The sequence below is a fragment of the Oncorhynchus mykiss genome, chromosome 17, assembly GCF_013265735.2.
Source record: "Oncorhynchus mykiss isolate Arlee chromosome 17, USDA_OmykA_1.1, whole genome shotgun sequence".
Lineage (NCBI taxonomy): Eukaryota > Metazoa > Chordata > Actinopteri > Salmoniformes > Salmonidae > Oncorhynchus > Oncorhynchus mykiss.
Genome location: NC_048581.1, coordinates 63,372,654 through 63,397,588, shown reverse-complemented (window position 1 = coordinate 63,397,588; position 24,935 = coordinate 63,372,654). Strand labels below are relative to the sequence as shown.

At 40.9% G+C, this 24,935-nt stretch overlaps 1 protein-coding gene across 2 annotated transcripts; it reads left to right on the top strand.

Moving 5' to 3' along the window:
* Positions 1-1,523: 1,523 nt before the first annotated feature.
* Positions 1,524-24,609, top strand: LOC110494345 (guanine nucleotide-binding protein G(i) subunit alpha). Of its 2 annotated transcripts, none has more exons than XM_021569317.2 (9): positions 1,524-1,745; positions 2,128-2,292; positions 3,296-3,338; positions 3,554-3,695; positions 5,268-5,425; positions 13,954-14,082; positions 14,331-14,460; positions 14,575-14,728; positions 21,638-24,609. In XM_021569317.2, the coding sequence occupies exons 2-9, from the start codon at positions 2,175-2,177 to the stop codon at positions 21,826-21,828; spliced, it is 1,065 nt and encodes a 354-aa protein (XP_021424992.1). In that variant the 5' UTR covers positions 1,524-1,745; positions 2,128-2,174; the 3' UTR covers positions 21,829-24,609. The 2 variants fall into 2 exon arrangements, with proteins under 2 accessions (XP_021424992.1, XP_021424991.1); XM_021569316.2 differs by having other exon boundaries at positions 2,124-2,292.
* The last annotated feature ends 326 nt before the right edge of the window (positions 24,610-24,935 follow it).

Below are 24,935 nucleotides of genomic sequence, written 5' to 3'. Positions count from 1 at the left end.
GGGAGGCTTGCAAGCCGAAGAACACCATCCCAACCATGAAGCACGGGGGTGGCAGCATCATGTTGTGGGGGTGCTTTGCTGCCGGAGGGACTGGTGCAAAATAGATGGCGTCATGAGGAAGTAAAATGATGTGGATATATTGAAGCAACATCTCAAGACACCAGTCAGGAAGTTAAAGCTTGGTCACAAATGAATCTTCCAAATGGACAATGACCCCAAGCATACTTCCAAAGCTGTGGCAAAATGGCTTAAGGACAACAAAGTCAAGGTATTGGAGTGGTTATCACAAAGCCCTGACCTCAATCCTATAGAAAATGTGTGGGAAGAACTGAAAAAGCGTGGGCGAGCAAGGAGGCCTACAAACCTGACTCAGTTACACCAGCTTTGTCAGGAGGAATGGGCCAAAATTCACCCAACTTATTGTGGGAAGCTTGTGGAAGGCTACCCGAAACGTTTGACCCAAGTTAAACAATGTAAAGGCAATGCTACCAAATGCTAATTGAATGTATGTAAACTTCTGACCCACTGGGAATGTGATGAAAGAAATAAAAGCTGAAATAAATAACTCTCTCTACTATGATTCTGACATTTCACATTCTTAAAATAAAGTGGTGATCCTAACTGACCTAAGACAGGGGATTTGTACTAGGATTAAATGTCAGGAATTGTGAAAAACTAAGTTTAAATGTAGTTGGCTAAGGTGTATGTAAACTCCCGACTTCAACTGTATACTGTAGAATACTATAGTAAATACTACAGCATTATCCTCACAAAAAACACTGTAGTAAATACTACAGTAATACAAAAACACTAATGTCCACAAAAACACCACGCTTTTTAAACTATAATAAAATCTACAGTATTTAGTTTTCATATGCCCTGCCCAATCTCCTCCCCCAAATCACAGTTTGTTCCACCCATAAGTGAGAAACCTACATGCCAAGTATACACCATGTATTGTGTTCCCTACAGGTTATAGAAAAGAGTAGATCTGAACTATCCATTCAGACCCCAGTCCTACCTACAGGTTATGGAAAATGTGCTCTTTTAGTATTTCTACAGAAGGTTTCCTGAAGGAGAAAGCCTCCACTTCTATGTCAAGGATTAGAAATCAAAAACACTATAGTAAATACTACAGTAATGTCTGCAAAAACACTACAGTAAATACTACAGTATACCACAGTGCTCAAAAAACACTACAGTAAATACTACAGTAAACTACAGTCCTCAAAAAACACTACAGTAAATACTACAGTATAGTACAGTCTGCAAAAACACTACACTAATTACTATAGTATATACTACAGTTATTTTACTACATTATTTGTACTATAGTTTACTGTAAATACTGCAGTATATACTACAGAGGGGTTGGGTGCTATGTGTTAGTTTTAAGCATTTTTTTAGGGACCCCTGAAAACTCTAAATTCTCCTAGACCACCTGGTTGAGAATCACTACAATCAATTACTGATAGATATTAACTTCATTTCCCAATTGCCCGGCAATTATTTTCCTCAATTTCCGCGTCACGTGGCTCTGAAAGTAAACATATTTTGCTCTTCTGCGTTATTGTAGGACCAGACAAGTTAGAACAGTTAACAGACAATAGTATTTAGAAGTGTGTGAGTATTTTGAGTCACTGTCAAGGGTGTTTAGATTGTAGCTATTTATTTTTAGTGAAGTTATAACTCAGCTATCTAGCTCAATTTTTACACAGCCAACGCAACGCGGAAAGAACATACAGGTAGTAACGTTATAAAGTGAAGTTTCTAGCTAGCCAATTAAGTTAATGTGGTAACTAATGTTAACTACTTAATTTCTTCGTATGAATTTTGAATTTCTTGCTCTTCTATCAAAAGTATTCGGCTTCCTCCATGTGCATAGAAAAAGCTAACACATATTTGTATGGTTAACGTGCCAGTTTCCCGGCCAACGCCTTTCTCCCTTCCTTTTTTCTCATGCTCGTCGTCGCACACATTTCGTTTGAAAATGTGTCGTAGTTGACAGAATTCTGCGTCAAGCGCTTGACAGACACAGCAATACAATTGTGTAGAATTAGGGATGACATTCTTTCTTTTTACTGAACACCTTCGTTTTTTCCATTTGGTCGGCTTGTCAAAAGCCAGGTAGATTATAAGAGACATTTTCATAGGTTTTACCTGCTGGGATCAAAATGGGTTGCACACTAAGTGCCGAAGATAAAGCTGCCATGGAGAGGAGTAAAAATATTGATCGGAATCTGAGAGAAGCTGGCGAAAAGGCATCAAGTGAAGTCAAACTGTTGCTTCTAGGTGAGTGTTCATATGTGACTGACATTCGCAGCTAGTATATACATTATATGAGATCTGGAGAGGGTGTCTAACTGATCGAATTACTGTTATGTATGGCTCATGACTAGCTTTCGAAAACTCTTCTGTAGTTAGGGTTTGAGGTTACATTCGGCCACATTTCGCTCCGTGTGAACTACAATTCCGACGCTATGTTTTAACATGTTGAAAAGTCAATAATCATCGCTTTCAAACCGGTTTTCGAGACATACGCCTTGCCCCTTATCGTTCATATCAGTAATTTAAAAAATACCCCCCTTGCACACATTTGTTTGAGCTAATTATCGCAGGTGGCCGGCCACCTATGGCTTTCATAAACAAGAGATGTAACATGGAGATATGGCCGTGTGGGAACACGTTGTTTGAAACTTTTTTTTTTCCTGTTTTTTGGAAATGATTTCTCGCTAATTTAAAAAAAAATATGCTCCTTATGTTTCCAAAAACATACTAAACGTGTTAATGTTTAGAGCAAGCGTCTCGCTAATTTTAAAAATATGTTCCTTATGTTTCCAAAAACATACCGCAAGTGTTAATGTTTAGAGCAAGCGTCTGGGCTCTTAACAAAACACCCCCAGTCAGAAGATACTATGGTCAATAGGCGCTAAAGCAGTTAGTCATGAGCCTACCCAGTGTTTATAGATGCTATCTGGCAATGGTTATGGTGGAACCTACTTTACTCAAATGAAAGCTGTCATTACAATTCAGTCTTCCACAGACTGTATTAAAAAAACACTTTAGCGTTCATGCTTATGATGTAGCCTGATGTTTTCCCCTATATTCTCAGGGCAGGTGCAAAGGCCCCAAAACAGTAGGGGGTTGTAGAACTGTCACAGATGGAATCAGCTGGTTCTGAGCTCTGACTGTGCATGTTTATTGTTGTATCTCTACACATTTAGTAGAGCTAAGGATTTGAAACTTCTCCTAATCTTATGTCTCCTTTCTTTGCCTCTAAACATTCCACTTCAAGGTGCTGGGGAGTCTGGGAAAAGCACAATTGTAAAGCAGATGAAGTGAGTACATGTTTCAACCGTTTTGTGCACACCCAAAATAAAATAAGAAACTAGCATTCTGTTTACACCTTTTGACCGATTAGGAACCCATGTGAAGTGCTGTATCAGCTATGAGCCTTTGCAATATGATGTTATCTATGTCACGAGGCCTAGATTAGATGTTGACCGCAAGCACCAGTAAGATGCGCATGTTAACCTTCTCTTCTCGCCCCCAGAATTATCCATGAGGACGGGTACACACAGGAGGAGTGCAGCCAGTACAGAGTGGTGGTTTACAGCAACACCATCCAGTCCATCATCGCCATCATCAGAGCTATGGGCAGGCTGGGCATAGACTTTGGGGACACAGCACGATCAGTGAGTCAGCTTGAAGATTATTTTACATTCCAGTGCTCTTAATTAGTTTAGTAGATTATGTTAGATTCATTTACTATTGTTTCCTTGTAAAATGCCATAGTAAGTGTTGTTTCTATTTATGTTGTTATGACTACAAGGAAGTACATATTTCACAAGAACAGTGTACAGAATGATCTACTGGCTGCAGTGAGATTTTGTTCCAAATTGTATTCATCACATGCTTCATAAAAAAACAGGTGTGGACTAACACTGAAATGCTTACTTACGGGCCCTTCCCAACAATGCAGAGAGAAACAATAGAAAAGTAAAACACGTAATAATACAGTGAGTAATGGCTATATACAAAGAGTACCAGTACTGAGTCGATATGCAGGGGTACGAGGTAATCGAAGTAGATATGTGTGTATGTATATGTATGTATGGTAAACAGTAGCAGCAGTGTATGTGATGAGTCAAAAAAGTTAGTGCAAAAAAGGCTCAATGCCGATTGTCCGGGTAGCTATTTGGTTAACTATTTAGCAGTCTTATGGCTTTGGGGTAGAAGCTTTTCAGGATCCTGTTTGTTCTAAACTTGGGGCATTGGTACCGCTTACCATGCGGTAGCAGAGGACAACAGTCTAGGAACAACATGTATGGTCAGCATGTGAAGTAAATCACTTGAAAACTGACTCTGCACCGAACATGTTGATTTGGGAGTAGCGTTGGGCAGTATACAATATCCCGGTGTATTTTGAAATCCCATCAGTAAAAAAAAAATGTATATACATTTGAATATTAGTACTTTGTTAAATAAATACCTTCTGTCAACTTGTGCACTAGGTAATGAATAAAGCAGACCGTGTTAATAATTTTGCCTGTTAGATTATTTTTCATTATTAAGCTTACTGGTACTAGTTTCACAAAACATATGTTTGAGCCAGTCACATGTGTTTGTTTACAAAGAAACGCAACTAGCAAAATGGGCGCTTCGCAAGGGTACTGTCACTCTGGTAGCGCAACTTAAGTGAGGTGATCAAGTTGCAATTGTATGAAATTCACTACTGTTTCCCAGCTATATATCGTATAACTATTAAGTTAACTATCAAATTGTGCCAAATAAAGTGTCCCCAGTTGGGTTTAGCTAAGTGGCTAATGTTAGCTTGCAAGCTCAAGCTTCTTGGTAGCTGCAGGAGAGACAATCCCCTCCTGGATTAAGATCCCTGCTGTTTAATATTTATTTTGTGCGTGCTGCAAACTACGTTTTGAGAGGCTTTGAGATACTGGGTTTTCTTGGTAGTAAATGTTTCCATGAGCTTGTTAGCATTTACCAAGCATCCACTATGGGGATTCCTTAGTACTTGTTAGCATTCTGGTAAATTATGATTTTTGTGGGGGGGTGATAGCGCCCCCTGTGTGCACTACCAGTAATACCATATATCCCAGGACAGCGCAGGCACAGTATGGAAAACTGGATTCCGTCCAACCCTATTTGGGATTTCCATTTTTCTGTTGTCATACTGTGTTTCCACGATAGACGAGCGTTGTTGTTTCCTGTTGGTAACTGTGGTTTTCTTTGTTTTGCTGTGTCTCCAGGATGATGCCCGCCAGCTTTTTGCCTTGGCCAGCTCTGCAGAGGAAGGGGTCATGACCCCTGAACTGGCTGGGGTCATCAAGAGGTTATGGCAGGACGGAGGGGTCCAGATCTGCTTTGGCAGGTCTAGAGAATACCAGCTTAACGACTCCGCCTCATAGTAAGAGCATTACAAATCTCTGCTCTAACACAACTTGAATCAAATATTATAACGACTAGAGAACCATTATGACTGATTTGAGGAATATTGGTTATCCTCAAACATGAGAAGCGAGACTGTAATCCAATTGACTGTAATTCATCCAAGGTTAGGGAAAGCCTGATGATCTGAAAATAATATTTGAGTTCCAGAAAATCATTGGAAATAGGGAGAAGTGTAATGAACTTGTACCTAAGGTCTTATGTGACATGTTAATCAGGAGGCTGCGGCCTGGACTAATTTCGTATACATTGAAATGTTTTTCTGTTTTCCACTGCCTCTGTTGGTGCTTGCTTTTCAAAAAAAATGTACTGTACTATCAACAGGCTACAGATTTAGTATTTATTAGATTCCCCATTAGCTGCTGACAAGGCAGCAGCTAATCTTCCTGGGGTCCAAACAGGAATTAAACAATAGCCTACATCATAAATAAAATAGTACATCAAACTAGACATTGCATTATACATACAGTATGTACATTCCTCCATTACTTCAAATGTACATTATAAAATGTACAATACAACAATACACTATTACAATGTGTGGGTGTGTGAAGAGTATGCCTGGCACAATGACCGTATTATGGATGAAGACCGTCATGAAAAAATAAACGGCAGAACTGTTTAACACTTGAATCACTGGTAGAATCGAGGCTAACGAGCAGTCATTACAGTGTAATAAATACATTTAATATACAGTGCATTCAGAAAGTACCCCTTGACTTTTTTCACATTTTGTTACGTTACGGCCTTATTCTAAGAAAGCCATTCGGCATGTACTTGGTGTCCACGTCAAACTAAAACTTAATTCCAAACTTGTCGGGTTTACTCGCAATATATTGCGCAAAGCAACAAGCCTTTGTTGTGAACAATTGTTAATCAATAGGGATCTTCTCTCCTGGTTTGCAATGCTGTTCTGTACAAACGTCAGATACCATGGCACATTTGTCTGTTTTCAGATTTCTCGTTTCTGTGTCATCAAAACGGAGGTAATGCATGATCTCTCTGAAGCGATCATGTTACATGATTTGCTGATGTTTTTGCTTGAGCTGTATGGCCTGCCCTCTGTGATGACATTTTGTGCTGATAATCGGCCCGTAGCTAGTTCTTCCAATGTTGGGAGAATGGGTGGAGGAGGAGGATCAATGGGGGGGAAGACCATAAAACAAATGACATGCCCTCCGAAAATTTGTTATAGCTCCAGTTCTGTATGTGATATTATGATTCTAACAACGGCAGTGTGTTATTTAGAAAAGTGAAGGACGGAGGCTTGACTGAGTAATTTAATTAATAAGCAGTCAAAATGACTTTAGCAGATCTAGTGTTAAGTATAATTTAGATGTTTTTAAATTTATTTTAACGAGCAGCTGACTGAAAAGAGGGTGGCCGGGCATTCGTGTGGTTGAGTCCGTTTCTGCGGTAACGTGGACTCTAACATTGTGACTAAACTTTGTTGCTCCTTGCTGAATCAAGCAAGATGTAGAACACTAAGGTAACCTGCCTAAATTGTAGAACACTAAGGCAACCCGTAGCACTCATGTCCGTAGCCATGAAGTACTTTGAAAGGCTGGTAATGGCTCACATTAACACCATTATCCCAGAAACCCTAGACCCACTCACTCCAATTTGCATACTTCCCAAACAGATGATGCAATCTCTATTGCACTCCACACTGCCCTTTTCCACCTGGACAAAAGGAACACCTACATGAGAATACTATTAATTGACTACAGCTCAGTGTTCAACACCATAGTGCCCTCAAAGCTCATCACTAAGCTAAAGATCCTGGGACTAAACACCAACTGGATCCTGGACTTCCTGACAGACCGCATCCAGGTGGTAAGGGTAGTTAACAACACATCCTTGATTCAAGTTCCTTGGTGTCCACATCACCAACAAGTTTTCTTGATCCAAACACATCAAGACAGTTGTGAAGACAAAGGCTATTCCCCCTGAGGAAACTAAAAAGATTTGGCATGGGTCCTCGGATCCTCAAAAGTTCTACAGCTGCAACATCGAGAGCATCCTGATGGGTTGCATCACTACCTGGTATGGCAGCAACTGCTTGGCCTCCGACCAGAGGGTAGTGCGTACATCACTTTGGCTAATCTGCCTGCCATCCAGGACCTCTACACCAGATGGTGTCAGAGGAAGGCCCTAAAAATTGTCAAAGACCCCAGCCACCCCAGTCAGACTGTTCTCTCTACTACCGCATGGCAAGCCATACCGGAGCGCCAAGTCTAGGACCAAAAGGCTTCTCGACAGCTTTTACCCCCAAGTCATAAGACTCCCGAACAGCTAATAAGATGGCTACCCAGACTATTTGCATTGTTCCCCCCCCCCCCCCCCCCCCCCCCAAACCCTCTTTACGCTGCTGCTACCCTATGTTTATCATATATGCATAGTCACTTTAACCATACATTCATGTACGTACTACCTCAATTAGCCCTCACAAATGACCCCGCACATTGACTACCCAGACTATCTGCATTGTGCCCCACCACCCACCAACCCCTCTTTTACGCTACTGCTACTCTCTGCTCAATTAGCCCGACTAACCGGTGCCTGTATATAGCCTCGCTACTATTATAGCCTCGCTAGTGTTATTTTTCACTCTTTTTACTGTTGATTTTTTTTATTTATTTTCTTATCTATTGTTCACCTAATACCTATTTTTTTAAACTTAAATGTTGTTGTTGGTTAGAGCCTGTAAGTAAGCATTTCACTGTAAGGTCTACTACACCTGTAGAAGTTTGCGCATGTCTGCATCAGCACACATAGAAATAGAATGATGGCAGCACATGCATATTTTTTGCTTTTATATACAGTACCAGTCAAAGTTTGGACACCTACTCATTCAAGGGTTTTTCTTTTTAATATTTTCAACATTGTAGAGTAATAGTGAAGACATCAAAACTTTGAACGAACACATGGAATCATGTAGTAAGCAAAAGAAGTGTTAAACAAATCAAAATACATTTTATTTTTGAGATTCTTCTAAGTAGCCACCCTTGGCCTTGATGACAGCTATGCACACTCTTGGCATTCTCTCAACCAGCTTTCTTGGAACCTAAAATCTCAAATTTGGACTCCTCAGACCATAGGACAGATTTCCACTGGTCTAATGTCCGTTGTTCATGTTTCTTGGCCCAAGCAAATCTCTTCTTCTTATTGGTGTCGTTTAGTAGTTGTTGTTTTTTGCAGCAATTCGACCATGAAGGCCTGACTCACGCAGTCTTGAGCTGTTCTTGCCATAATATGGACTTGGACTATTACCACCCCTACCTTGTCACAAATGTGTTATTTTATAGCGTTGATGTCTTCACTATTCTATAATGTAAAAAATAAAGAAAAACCATTGAATGAGTAGGTGTGTCTAAGCTTTTGACTGATACTGTGTGTAATATATAGATATATTATTTAAAACATATTTTATTGCACAGGAGACACCTGTCTGAATTGTGCCTGTCTCAGTGGACGAATCCATTGAGGAGGCTGCTGGAATGCCATGGTCCAAGAAGGGAGTGTGGCTAAGATGCACAAGGCACGTCTCTCTCCATAATGCTCTCTGTCCCGCCATTTCGTGTGCATTCGTTGTTTTGTAACTTCATTGTGTGAATTGTTTGCCCTTTGATTGTTACTGTCTATCAATTTCCCATTTACATATATCACCAGTAGTAGCCTACATTTACCGCTAATTCTGATCATTTCTAATCTACAATGTTTGTTTGGTTATGGTCATTTCTGTTTAATGCATTCAATATTATTAGTTGTTTACCGTTCATTGTCAGAGTGGACACGATTGCAGAGCTCACGCGTGTGAGAGTTTGTTTATTTCATTCTATTTACGAGTTTAGACTTTTTTAAATCAAATTATTTTGGTTATTTAGCAGACTTTTATATATTTTTATTTATCTGTTGTGAATGACTATTTCCTCAATGTATTTAAAATATTTCCAGCTCTCTCTCTCCCTTTCGATAACCACTCGGCATGAAAGGGAAAGGTTTTAATGATCTGATCCAGTGGAAATATAATAAATACTTCTTATCCCTTGCACAAATAGCGTACAGCTTGGTCTGTCCTGAACTCACTGGCACCTGAATTTTGTACATTTTCACCCCAAATTCTTATTATCGAAATGCCTCTCAGGTCATTTGAATAGGTTTTTCTAAGTAAAATGTCATTTATTTCTATAAAACGCAAAATATGTTGTCCATAAATCAAAACATTTATACTAATTGAAGTTTACATTAAACTATAATATTTATTACGTTAAGTGTCTAACTTTTTTCAAGTTGCTGTAAAACTAATGTTTATCATTTTATTCATGCATCATGTAGAGGAGCAGTCCTTAGACGAGCAGAAGTTCATTTAATTTCTTCACTTATATGCCTTCAGAATGAGAATCTTATTCTCAAACACCCCCTTTATGACTCTTGACATACCGACATGACAAAATCTCAAATTGGGAAAACTTACCATACCAACATGGAGCCATGAATGGGGCTTCAGCAATGTGGTCTTTTTTTTGTGTGCTCATTATAGTGGCCGTCTCTTATTACTTGCAGATTGAGCTACTGGCCTCTAATTACCGAAACACACACTTCTCATTACCGCATATTTTTTTAGGTCCGTTTCAGTAATGATATCTTTCATTTCAGCAAATTATAATAAGCTAATTCTAACATATAGTCAATGGGTTTGCTGTGCTGGTAACTTTATTTACTAGGACCACTCCTTTACATTTATTGTATAGCATTTTTGTTAAACATCTGTTATTTGATTTAAATAGGGGTTGTCAATTAAAAATGGTGTTTATACACTCATATTTCTTAACTTAAGGCCACAATCTGGAGTTTGATTCCGCAAAGCGCAACCCGCCGTCCAGGCTGTATCACATCCTCGCTGTGATTGAGAATCCCATAGGGCAGCGCACAATTGGCCCAACCTCGTAGGTCGTCATTGTAAATAAAAATTTGTTCTTAACTGACCAGCCGAGTTAAATTTAAAAAATGAATGTACTTTAAAGGAGGACATCCTCCATTTTGACGTGTACCTGTACCTTTGTTATGACAAGCCTAAGTAAGTTTAGGAGTAAAAATTTGTATAACAAGTCATAAGTTGCATGGACTCAGTGCGCAATAGTGTTCAACGTGACTACCTCATCTCTGTCCTCAACATATACAATTATCTTTAAGGTCCCTCAGTTGAGGAGTGAATTTCAAGTACAGATTCAACCAAAAAGGACCAGGGAGGTTTTCCAATGCCTCGCAAAGAAGGGCATCTATTGGTAGATGGGTAAAAATCAAAAAGCAGACGTTGAATATCCCTTTGAGCATGGTGAAGTTATTAATTACACTTTGGATGGTGTATCAATACATCCAGTCACCACAAAAATACAGGCATCCGGAGAGGAAGGAAACAACCCTGGGATTTCACCATGAGACCAATTGTGACTTTAAAACAGTTAGAGTTTAATGGCAGTGATTGGAGAATTGAGAATATATCAACAACATTGTAGTTACTCCACAATACAAACCTAATTGTCAGTGAAAATAATTTAAGGCTGTACATAATAAAAATATTCCAAAACATTCATCCTGTTTGCAATAAGGCACTAAAGTAATACTGCAAAAATGTGGCAACGCAATTCACTTTTTTTCTTGAATAATAACTGAATGGAGCTAAGCACAGACAAAATCCTAGAGGAAAACATTTCCACTAGAAACTGGGAGATGAATTCACCTTTCAGCAGGACAATAGTCTAAAACACAAGGCCATATCTACACTGAAGTTGCTTACCAAGAAGACAGTGAATGTTACTGAGTGGCAGAGTTACAATTTTGACTTAAATCTTCTTGAAATCCATGGCATGACCTGAAAAATGCTTGTCTCGCAATGATGAAAACAACCAATTTGACAGAGCTTGAATAATTTTGAAAATAATAATGGGCAAATGTTGCCCAATCCAGGTGTGTAAAGCTCTTCGAGACTTACCCAGAAAGAATCACAGCTGTAATCACTGCCAGCGGCAGTATTGACTCAGGGGGTTGAATACATTCTAATCAAGATAGTTCCTTTCGAAAGTGTTCAGACCCCTTGACTTTTTACACATTTAGTTACGTTACAGCCTTATTCTAAAATTTGTGATTTAAAAAAAAATATCCATCCACATACAATACCCCATAATGACAAATGAACAGAAATACCTTATTTACTTAAGTATTCAGACCCTTTTCTGTGAGATTCGACATTGCGCTCATGCATCCTGTTTCCATTGATTATCCTTGATGTTTCTACAACTTATATTGATTGGACATGATTTGGAAAGGTACATATCTGTCTATTATAAGGTCCCACAGTTGACCGTGCATGTCGGAACAAAAACCAAGCCATGAGGTCGAAGGAAGTGTCCGTAGAGCTACGAGACAGGATTGTGTCAACGGATCTGGGGAAGCGTACCAAAACATTTCTGCAGGCACCTAAAGGGCTCTGACCATGAGAAACAAGATTCTCTGGTCTGATGAAACCAAGATTGAACTCTTTGGCCTGAATGCTAAGTGTCACGCCTGGAGGAAACCTGGCACCATCCCTACGGTGAAGCATGGTGGTGGCAGCATCATGCTGTGGGGATTTTCTTTAGCAGCAGGGACTGGGATTCTAGTCAGGATCGAGGGAAAGATGAATGGAGCAAAGTACAGAGATCCTTGACGAAAACCTGCTCCAGTGCTTAGGACCTCAGACTGGGGTGAAGGTTTACCTTCCAACAGGACAACAACCCTAAGCATACAGCCAAGACAACGCAGGAGAGGCTTCGGGACGTCTCTGAATGTACTTGAGTGGCCCAGCCAGATCCAGGAAATTAACCCGATCGAACATCTCTGGAGAGACTTGAAAATAGTTGTGCAGCACCGCTCCCCATCCAACCTGACAGAGCTTCAGAGGATCTGCAGAGAATAACTGGAGAAACTCCCCAAATACAGTTGTGCCAAGCTTGTAGCGTCATACCCAAGGCTGTAATTGCTGAGTAAAGGGTCTGAATAGTTTATGTAAATGTCATATTTCAGTTATTTAATACATTTCAACATTTTTCTAAAAACCTGTTTTTCTTTGTCATTATGTGGTATTGTGTGTAAATGATTTTTATTTTAAAAAATTAATTTTAGAATAAGGCTGTAATGTAACAAAGTGGAAATAGTTAAGGGGTCTGAATACTTTTCAAATGCACTGTGTTTGTGTTTTATTTTACAAATGTTAGAATTTTTTTCTTCCACTTTGACATGAGTATTTGGTGTAAACAATAAAAAAAAATACAATCAAATTAATTTTCATCCCACTTTGTAACACAACAAAATGTGGAAAAAAACAAGGGGTGTGAATACTTTTTGAAGAAACTGTATTTAGAAGTTTTAGGCATATCATGTTGTGCCATTTGCCTGTAGAATCCCATTCAATTTAGAAATGCATCTAAAATACATTAGAACCACACATCCATGTCCTAATACATCAATATTACCTGTAAATTCCTAAATTCCATTTTTTTTTAAAAGGCACATTTTTATGCTGAAGTGACCTGTTGAAAATACATGCACGTAATTACAGTACTTATCCTAAAATAATGGTATTTAGTCAGTTGCATTAAGATCAGTGATTTTAGATTTATGCAAGTCATTTGGGATTGACAAATGAAAGTTTGATGTTTTGGAATACTGAATCTCTAATAGAGCTCAGTACAGTTTTTGAATGATAAACTAGGAAACGCTCATTACCCAAACATGCATTCTCACAAACCTGCTTTTCTGTAATGCACCAATATTTTGGAAATATTAGGAAAAATAAAATGTTTGCGTTTTGTAATTTTTGCTTAATCTGATAGTGTGCCTTTTTGTTATTTTTATCCAAATATGTGTACATAAAAATAACAAGTAATTATTACCAAAAAACAATATTCAGGAAAGGTTGCGTTATGAGAAATTACTAAGTACATGTCAAGTGTCATGTTTAACTCAGGCTTTTTCATTAAGTTAGCGATGTTAAAACTTATTAGAAAGGGATTTGTTTTATCTTTTTGAACTTAATGATAATTCTTGCTAGGGTAGTTGTGGAAATTGTGGTAAAATGCATAATATATGTGCAATAAACATAACAATGATTATGAAATAGATGCATACAGATCCTAATCTTAGTGATCCAAGAGGAATTATGGTGGAAAATATTTTGTCTATTTCTTTTGGGTCAAGTGTCAGTTTTGTGAGAATTTTCCATATGATTACTCTGAGTTTGTTTTGGGAATAGTTTACTTTGTATTCCTCCCATATTGGCTTAATTTGTTCACTTGCATTGTTGTTCACATCCATGGTTGATCCAAAACCAGAACTTCTATTACATGTGTTAGCTCATCAATTTGAAATGGCATTATCCAACAATTGGTAACTAGTAGTGTATGTAAGTAATTCATGTTAAGTCAGTTTCCTTTTCTTCCTCTTCAGTTACCTGAATGACCTGGACAGGATATCCCAGCAGAACTACGTGCCCACGCAGCAGGATGTCCTGCGCACCAGAGTCAAGACCACCGGCATTGTGGAGACACACTTCACATTCAAGGACCTCTACTTCAAGTCAGTAAGCTGTTAACACAGCACTCCGTGCGCCGACTTACACTAATAATACATGAGGACCTTCTTCCCTACAGTTAGTGATTCACTAATGTAGAAAATTGCAAAGCTGTCTGTACAACACCCTAGTGACCACAATTTACTGTAGAAGTGTTGTCTTTCTCTCTCCCACTCATTCCCTTTTTTTATGTCCTCTCTCTTCTCTCAATTCCTCATGTTATTTATCTCTGCCTGAATCTCTGTGGCTGCAGGATGTTTGATGTGGGGGGTCAGAGGTCTGAGAGGAAGAAGTGGATCCACTGCTTCGAGGGAGTCACAGCCATCATCTTCTGTGTTGCGCTCAGTGACTATGACCTGGTGTTGGCTGAGGATGAGGAGATGGTGAGTGGGACAGGGCATAAACTCTAGATCTATAGTCCTGTGGTAATGACATGATACTCTTTATCAAAAGAAATCGCCCACACGCTAACCCTAACACTGCTCATCTCTCCACAGAACCGTATGCACGAGAGCATGAAGCTGTTTGACTCCATCTGCAACAACAAGTGGTTCACGGGCACCTCAGTCATCCTCTTTCTCAACAAGAAGGATCTGTTTGAGGACAAGATCCAGAAGAGCCCCCTCACTATCTGCTACCCAGAGTACTCCGGTACATCTTTAACCCTTTACACTCATTGGAATTGGCCTGTATGGATAGGGATACATTTAAATGTTTCTTACAGAAGAAATATGAAAAGCCTATGCACAACCATTTAAACAATTGAAAGGAAACCGTTTGTAGATTATGGAAAAATTATTAGACTAAAGGTAGGGACACAACAGTGCACCTGACACAAGACTGAATTCTAACAAGCCGCTGTTGATTTGATGTGCGTTATACATTTTCTGTACTTTTTGCCCCATTTGTGGAGAGTACATTCAGTAACATGATAAGAATATTCCTGGAAAATGTGGGGTAGATACAACACAAAACAAAAATACAATTGTTTGAGTGAGAGGACTAACTGGCGTCTCCAAGTGGCCACACAACTCTCCAGAGTGTGCACAGTTCCTAAGTCATTCGAGTTGTGGCTGAAAGACGACGTGAATAACATACAGCTGGCGGGTTATATACTGTATCGGCAGGATAGAACCGCAACCTCTGATAAGGCAGGTGGTGATGGTCTATGTATATTTGTAAACAACAGCTGGTGCATGATATCTAAGGAAGTCTCGGTTTTGCTCACCTGAGGTAGAGTATCTCATGATAAGCTGTAGACCACACTATCTACCTAGAGTTTTCATCTATATTCTTCGTAGCTGTCTATTTACCACCACAAACCGATGCTGGCACTAAGATTGCACTCAATGAGCTGTATACGGCCATAAGCTAACAGGAAATGCTCATCCAGAGGCGGCACTCCTAGTGGCCAGGGACTTTAACGCAGGGAAACTTATATCTCTAGACCACCTTTAAAACTCTAGACCACCTTTACTGAACACACAGGGATGAACACACCTCGCCCTCCATTTGGCAAATCTGACCATAATTCTATCCTCCAGGTTCTTGCTTACAAGCAAAAGCTGAAGCACTAGTGACTCGGTCAATAAAAAAAGTGGTCAGATGAAGCAGATGCTAAGCTACAGGACTATTTTGCTAGCACAGACTGGAATATGTTCCTGGATTCTTCCGATGGCATTGAGGAGTACACCATATCATTCACTGGCTTTGTCAATAAGGGCATCGATGACATTGTCCCCACAGTGACTGTACGTACATACCCCAACCAGAATCCATGGATTACAAGAAACATCCGCACTGAGCTAAAGGGTAGATCTGCCGCTTTCCAGGAGCAGGACTCGAACCAGGAAGCTTATAAGAAATCCCGCTATGCCCTTCGACGAACCATCAAGCAGGCAAAGCGTAAATACAGGACTAAGATCGAATCAAACGACACCGGCTCCGACTCTCGTCGGGTGTGTCAGGGCTTGCAAACTATTAGACTACAAAGGGAAGCGCAGCCGCGAGCTTCCCAGTGACACGAGCCTACCAGACAAGCTAAATGACTTCTATGCTTGCTTTGTGGCAAGTAACACTGAAACATGCATGAGTGCATCAGCTGTTCTGGACGACGTGAGTAAGACCTTTAAACACGTCTACATTCACAAGGCCAGATGGATTACCAGGACGTGTACTCCGAGCATGCGCTGACCAACTGGCAAGTGTCTTCACTGACATTTTCAACCTCTCCCTGTCTGAGTCTGTAATTCCAACATGTTTCAAGCAGACCACCATAGTCCTTGTGCCCAAGATCACTAAGGTAACCTGCCTAAATGACTATCTACCCGTAGCACTTATGTCTGTAGCCATGAGTGCTTTGAAAGGCTGGTCATAACTCACATCAACACCATCATCCCAGAAACCCTAGACCCACTCCAATTTGCATACCGCCCCAACAGATCTACAGGTGACGTAATCTCTATTGCACTCTACACTGCCCTTTCCCACCTGGACAAAATGAACACCTATGTGAGAATGCTGTTCTTTGACTACTGCTCAGCATTCAACACCATAGTGCCCTCAAAGCTCATCACAAAGCTTAACACCCTGGGACTAAACACCTCCCTCTGCAACTTGATTCTGGACTAACTGATGGGCTGCCCCCAGGTGGTAAGGGTAGGTAACAACACATCCGCCACGCTGATCCTCAACATGGGGGGCCCCTCAGGGGTGTGTGCTCAGTTCCCTCCTGTACTCCATATTTACTCATGACTGCATGGCCAGGCACAACTCCCAACCAGCATTAAGTTTGCCGATGACACAGCAGTGGTAGGCCTGATCACTGACAACGACGAGACACCTTATAGAGAGGAGGTCAGAGACCTGGCTGTGTGGTGCCAGGACAACAACCGCTCTCTCAAGGTGATCAAGACAAAGGAGATAATTGTGGACTACAGGAAAAGGAGGACCCGAGCATGCCCCGATTCTCATTAACGGGGCTGTAGTGGAGCAGGTTGAGCACTTCAAGTTCCTTGGTGTCCACATCAACAAGCTATCTTGGTCCAAACACACCAAGACAGTTGTGAAGAGGGCACGACAAAGCCTTTTCCCCCTCGGGAATAAGCCATAAGACTCCTGAACAGCTAATCAAATGGCTACCCAGACTATTTGCATTGCCCCCCCTCCCTCTTTTACACTGATGCAACTCCCTGTTTATTATCTATGCATATTCACATCAACTGTATGTACATGTCGGTAGAGTTAGTCAGAAGTTTACATACACCTTAGTCAAATACATTTAAACTCAGTTTTTCACAATTCCTGACATTTACTCCTAGTAAAAAAATAAATATATATTTTTTTAAAGTCTTAGGTCAGTTAGGATCACTACTTTTATTTTAAGAATGTAAAATATCAGAATAGAGGTTTATTTATTTCAGAGTTTTATTTCGCTCATCACATTCCCAGTGGGCCAGAAGTTTACATACACTCAATTAGTATTTGGCAGCATTGCCTTGGGTCAAACGTTTTGGGGAGCCTTCCACAAGCTTCCCACAATAAGTTGGGTGAATTTTGTCCCATTCCTCCTGACAGAGCTGGATGATAGCGGGGTGAACAGGCAGTGGCTCGGGTGGTTGTTGTCCTTGATGATCTTTTTGGCCTTCCTGTGACATCGGGTGGTGTAGGTGTCCTGGAGGTCCAGTAGTTTGCCCCCGGTGATGCGTTGTGCAGACCTCACTACCCTCTGGAGAGCCTTACGGTTGTGGGCGGAGCAGTTGCCATACCAGGTGGTGATGCTCTCGATTGTGCATCTGTAGAAGTTTGTGAGTGCTTTTTGGACAGGCCAAATTTCTTCAGCCTCCTGAGGTTGAAGAGGCGCTGCTGCGCCTTCTTCACCACGCTGTCTGTGTGGGTGGACCAATTCAGTTTGTCTGTGATGTGTACGCCGAGGAACTTAACTTACTACCCTCCACTACTGTCCCGTCGATGTGGATATAGGGGTGCTCCCTCTGCTGTTTCCTGAAGTCCACTATCATCTCCTTTGTTTTGTTAACGTTGAGTGTGAGGTTATTTTCTCCGAGGGCCCTCACCTCCTCCCTGTAGGCCGTCTCGTCGTTGTTGGTAATCAAGTCTACCACTGTAGTGTCGTCCACAAACTTGATGATTTGAGTTGGAGGCGTGCATGGCCACGCAGTCGTGGGTGAACAGGGAGTACAGGAGAGGGCTCAGAACGCACCCTTGTGGGGCCCCAGTGTTGAGGATCAGCGGGGTGGAGATTAGATTGTTACCTACCCTCACCACCTGGGGGCGGCCCGTCAGGAAGTCCAGTACCCAGTTGCACAGGGCGGGGTCAAGACCCAGGGTCTCGAGCTTGATGACGAGTTTGGAGGGCACTATGGTGTTAAATGCTGAGCTGTAGTCGATGAACAGCATTCTCACATAGGTATTGCTCTTGTCCAGATGGGTTAGTGCAGTGTGCAGTGTGGTTGCGATGGCGTCGTCTGTGGACCTATTGGGGCGGTAAGCAAATTGGAGTGGGTCTAGGGTGTCAGGTAGGGAGGAGGTGATATGGTCCTTGACTCTCAAAGCACTTCATGATGACGGAAGTGAGTGCTACGGGGCGGTAGTCATTTACCTCAGTTACCTTAGCTTTCTTTGGAACAGGAACAATGGTGGCCCTCTTGAAGCATGTGGGAACAGCAGACTGGGATAAGGATTGATTGAATATGTCCGTAAACACACCAGCCAGCTGGTCTGCGCATGCTCTGAGGACGCGGCTGGGGATGCCGTCTGGGCCTGCAGCCTTGCGAGGGTTAACACGTTTAAATGTTTTACTCACGTCGGTTGCAGTGAAGGAGAGTCTGCAGGTTTTGGTAAAGTTATCTAGTCTGTCTGGGAGCAAGACATCCTGGTCTGTGACGTGGCTGGTTTTCTTTTTGTAATCCGTGATTGACTGTAGACCCTGCCACATACCTCTTGTACTTCCGGCGCCGACAGAGATGGCCACCTCGCTTCGCGATCCTAGGAAACAATGTAGTGTTGTTTTTTTACGTGTTATTTCTTACATTAGTACCCCAGGTAATCTTCGGTTTCATTACATACAGTCGGGAGGAACTACTGAATATAAGAGCAACGTCAACTCACCATCATTACGTCCAGGAATATAACTTCCCCGAAGCGGATCCTGTGTTCTGCCTTCCACCCAGGACAATGGATCGGATCCCAGCCGGCGACCCAAAACAACAAAGTCGTAAAGGGGGCAAACGAAGCGGTCTTCTGGTCAGGTCCCGGAGACGGGCACATCGCGCACCTCTCCCTAGCATACTACTTGCCAATGTCCAGTCTCTTGACAACAAGGTTGATGAAATCCGAGCAAGGGTAGCATTCCAGAGAGACATCCGAGACTAACGTTCTTTGCTTCACGGAAACATGGCTCACTCGAGAGACTCTATCGGAGTCGGTGCAGCCAGCTGGTTTCTTTGCGCATCGCGCCGACAGAAACAAGCACCTTATGATTAACGAGATGTGGTGTGATCATAACAACATGCAGGAAATCAAGTCCTTCTGTTCACCTGACTTAGAATTCCCCACAATCAAATGTCAACCGCATTATCTACCAAGGGAATTCTCTTCGATTATAATCACAGCCGTATATATTCCCCCCCCCAAGCAGACACATTGATGACCCTGGACAAACTTTATTTGACTCTATGTAACCTGGAAAGCACATATCCTGAGGCTGCATTCATTGTAGCTGGGGATTTTAACAAGGCTAATCTGAAAACAAGACTCCCTAAAGTCTATCAGCATATCGATTGCGCAACCAGGGCTGGTAAAACCCTGGATCATTGTTATTCTAACTTCCGCGACGCATATAAGGCCCTCCCGCGCCCTCCTTTCGGAAAAGCTGACCACGACTCCATTTTGTTGCGTCCAGCGTACAGACAGAGACTAAAACAAGAAGCTCCCGCGCTCAGGTCTGTTCAACGTTGGTCCGAGCGAGTTCATTAGAAAGTGCATTGACGATGTTATACCCACAGCAACGATTAAAACATTCCCAAACCAGAAACCGTGGATTGATGGCAGCATTCGCGCGAAACTGAAAGCACGAACCACTGCTTTTAACCAGGGCAAGGTGACCGGAAACTTGACCGAATACAAACAGTGTAGCTATTCCCTCCGCAAGGCAATCAAACAAGCTAAGCGTCAGTATAGAGACAAAGTAGAGTCGCAATTCAATCAGAGGCACTGAGTTTGAAGGTAGGCCTTGAAATGCATCCACAGGTACACCTCAGAATCTTCTAAAGCCATGACATCATTTTCTGACATTTTTCCTACCTGTTTAACGGCACAGTCAACTTAGTGTATGTAAACTTCTGACCCACTGGAATTGTGATACATTGAATTATAAGTGAAATAATCTGTCTGTAAACAATTGTAGGAAAAATTACGTGTCAATCACAAAGTAGATCTCCTAACCGACTTGCCAAAAACTATAGTTTGTTAACTAGAACTTTGTGGAGTGGTTGAAAAACGAGTTTTATTGACTCCAACCTAAGTGTATGTAAACTTCCGACTTCAACTGTATTACCTCAATTACCCCGACTAACTGGTGCCCCCGCACATTGACTCTGTACTGGTTCCCCCTTTTATATAGCCTCGCTATTGCTATTTTACTGCTGCTCATTAAATATTTTATACTTATTTTTACTTATCTATTTTTTACTTACCACGCATTTTTCTTAAGTACATTGTTGTTTAAAGGCTTGTAAGTAAGCATTTCACTAAGGTCTACACTTGTTCTATTTGGTGTATGTGACAAGTAACATTTGATTTTCAAAGCACTTTTATGACTCAAAGAAGAGTCTTCAACTGTGTGTTTTTTTTTTTAGATATCCTAGCTATGCAGTTGAGGAACTAGAGCAAGCACACTTGTAGTTTTTGTTTGGAACACATCCCTGCATCCCCGCCATCACACAATTACTGTTGTTTATGCAACCCAAAAACGGTCCATTATGAATCACAACGGTGCTCAAGTTCACAACGGCTGTCTGTCAAAACCTATACAGCACTGTGAAGCACAGTCTGAGCTCTGATGTCATGTTTAGCGTGTTACTGTGCAGCCACTGCGTACCAATGTTAAGGCACTTATCAGTACCAAAATCTTCCATTTTCCATTTGTGTACGAGTGTAAAGGGCTACTAATACAGTCTTTGACATTTCAGAGATATACAGGTGGATATTTAGGAATCAGCATCCTATAAAACAGCACAAAGCACAATTTCCTGTGGGATTGTTATAGTAACCGCAGTGCATTTGCACACAGTGGATTCTTTTTTGAGATGTTTGAGGAATGAGTTATACCTCTATTATGAAATATTAGCTTGTGCAATATGGGAGGAGCCTCATGGCACACTTTGCTGAAGCAGGATATTTGAGTTTAGCAAGTTTTTAGTCTATAGTAGGAAATGACTAGTTTGCTCAAAGCAATGTATTAATTAAGTCACACATATATTGCATGTCCTTGTGAGAATAATTGCATAAATTATATTGAAAACATATTCCCCTCTGCTCTAGGTTCAAACGTATTCAAAGAGGCGTCAACCTACATTCAGTGTCAGTTTGAGGACTTGAACAAGCGTAAGGATACAAAGGAGATCTACACCCATTTCACTTGTGCTACTGACACTAAGAACGTGCAGTTTGTCTTTGACTCTGTCACTGACGTCATCATTAAAGCCAACCTGAAGGAGGTCGGCTTGTACTGAGACTCCTGCAACATCATCTGTCTTGTCATCATCGGGGCTGGAGTGTTTAGGAATCACACATTTACAGGTGTAAATCAATCATTGCCTTTTTGACAGTTAGACCATATACAGGATGGGTTTTTAGACCATAAACTGTTGCCATAATGTATGAATCCTTGGATATTTCAAAACAAGATTACATGGAGCACTTATGTGGTTTTGGTTTTCTATCTTTTTGCTCTTATGGATTCCTTAGCTATGGACTGATTTTCTGTAAAATGTCTTTAAAACATTCTGCACTTTTTAGGCTTTCAGCATTCACTGTAAAGGGTTCAAATGTATTAATTACATTGTAAATGTTGAATAAGGGATCACAATTATTATGCATTTTTTAATTTTGACAACTTGTCTTTATAACTGTATACACTGAGGGTACAAAACATTAGGAGCACCTTCCTAATATTGAGTGCACCCCCTTTTGCCCTCGGAATAGCCTCAATTTGTTGGCGTATGGACTCTACAAGGTGTTCCACATGGATGCTGGCCCATGTTGACACCAATACTTCCACAATTGTGTCAAGTTGGCTGGATGTCCTTTAACCTTTAAGTGATGGGCCATTCTTCAACAGCAGTGTTGCAGTTCTTGGCACACTACTACCATACCCTGTTCAAAGGCACTTAAATATTTTGTCTTCCCATTCACCTTTTGAATGGCACATACACAATCCATTTCTCAATTGTCTCAAGGCTTAAAAATCCTTCTTTAACCTGTCTCCTCCCCTTCATCTACACTGATTTGAAGTGGATTAAACAAGTGATCAATAAGCGATCATAGCATTCACCTGGTCAGTCTGTCATGGAAAGAGTAGATGTTCCTAGTGTTTTGTACACTTAGTGTAAATGGTCATTGCTCAACCTAAATTGTTGTTGTGGAATTGTGTCCTCTAGTGTTAATCAGTATTCTCGTGGGGATTTGAATGTGCTGAATTCTGATTGTTTTAATATATCACCATTCAGATCGTTACATAACACTGAAGTATTATACTAGCTCTTAGCAGACTGTAAGACATCACTTGATGTTTTAAAACCACTTTTAAAGAAAACATTTTTTTTTAATGGTTGCCTTAACTTGTATTATGTTATTTTGGATATAACTATTTTGTATAAAGATTATTATGGCCTTTCGCTGAAGACAATGGCCTTAATACAAGCTAAAAGTATTTGCCTGGAAGCCATTTTAAATGCTCCTCCTTTTGAAAACATGCTTTTTATTTTTTATTTTACCAGGTGAGTTGACTGGAAATATCTTCTTATTTATAGCAAAGGCCTGGAGAAAGTTACAGAAGTTCAGAGGACTAATTCCCCCATTATGTCGATCACAAAAGTTGTTTTGTTGAGATCACGAGAAACTATATAAATGGGAGTAGACGTATTGATTAACAGTATGACTGAGGTGGCAGAGCCCACAGTGGATCAGCGCATACATTTTTTATGATTGCTACACTAAAGGATGGTACATTTAATACTAACCTCATGCTTTCATTTGTGTTTTGAGCTCATTATCCGTTTATAAGTTAGCTTGATAACATTCTATGTTACCTTGAGCTAAAAGCTCATGTGGCAGCTAAGCCCTCATGGTGCATTTAAGCCCTGAACGATGCCTGACAGACACCTCTGTCTCCCAGGCTGTATGCCACATCAAAGACCACAGCCAATCGCATGCAAGCAACAATGCAGCTAACTTGGCTAGTCTTGTGAGCGAGTTAGCTAGGTAGTCTTGTTATCTATGCTGGTTGTTAGCTTGCATAACTGACGTGTGTATAATTGTAAGGGGCACTTTGTTTTATGGATAATATTTACCATTACAGAGTGGGTGAGCTCTAATCCTGACAGGCTGATCAGATTCAAAAGTAGCCTCAGTCTGAAACATCAGGATGCTGACTTGTAGGTTGTTTCATAGATAAAACTCCTTTTGTTTCATAGGTGAAGCTCCTTGCCGGCAGCAATTGGTGCATTATGCATATGATCAAGAGTGGGTGCACTCTATTCCTGGCCAGCCGATCAAATTCAGTAGTAGTGTCTGAGGCTGATCAGTCAGGATGCTGCCTTGTAGGCTGTCTGCAAGGAACCTTGCATATGAAACCGCCTACAAGGCAGCATCCTGATTTATCAGCCTCTAAGGCTGAAATTGAATCTGATCAGCCTGTCAGGAATGGACATCACTCACTGTAAATGTTATATTAAATTACCTTTTTATAATTATACACATCAGTTATGCAATATAACAAGTTAGGTAGCTAGCTAACAGGACTACCTAGCTAACTAGCTAGCTCACAAGACTAGCCTAGTTAGTTGCGTTGTTCCTTGCATGAGATTGGCTGTGGTCTTCAGGGGGGCACGCAGCCTGGGAGATGCCGCTGCCTGTTAGGCAGCATTCAGGGCGTAAATGCCCCGCATTACCTTCAACGCAGCCACAGGGCTCCTTGATAAGGTGGCTATCGTGCATCTGCACATATGAATGGATGATGTGTGCTACTTTTGGTGATCTCGACAAAACAACTTTTGTTATGTAGAAATCATGAGATAAATACATAAGTCATGATCTCGGCATAAGGAGGGAATTGTATTTTTATTCATATGTCCTCTGGGCTTCTGTAGAAAGTTACAAAAAACATGAATAAAAATACATAGTTAACCTACAAAATATATAAGCAAGCAAAAAACAATTGCTATTTGGACATTTGAACAGTTGTCTAAATTGAACGAATGTTCCTTGCATTAAAATGGAATGTGGCCCAAACTTGTCTTTTAATTATTCAATAGTGTCAATTACAATCATAAGATTGTAAAAGACTTGACTTATTATACCAGTAATTATCATAGGGTCATAGAAATGTTTGTTTGCATTGTATATCTCTCCACAAGGTTAAATGAGTCAGTGGTTGACAACACCACCTGCAATGGGGGTTATGTCATACAACACACATTTAAGTCTTAGGCCTAACAAAGTTAATTTATTGTTTAACGGATGCCCCGTTTCACATTTCATCCCCAAAATGTTTTGGGGTGGGACAATTGGGCTCCCGAGTGGTGCAGCGGTCTAAGGCACTGTATCTCAGTGCTAAACG

Coding starts and splice junctions, on each gene's coding strand:
- LOC110494345 (XM_021569317.2), top strand. CDS start 2,175: ATGGGTTGCACACTAAGTGCCGAAGATAAAGCTGCCATGGAGAGGAGT. Junction 3,339..3,553: donor ACAATTGTAAAGCAGATGAA/GTGAGTACATGT, acceptor TCTCGCCCCCAG/AATTATCCATGAGGACGGGT. Junction 14,729..21,637: donor CTGCTACCCAGAGTACTCCG/GTACATCTTTAA, acceptor CCTCTGCTCTAG/GTTCAAACGTATTCAAAGAG.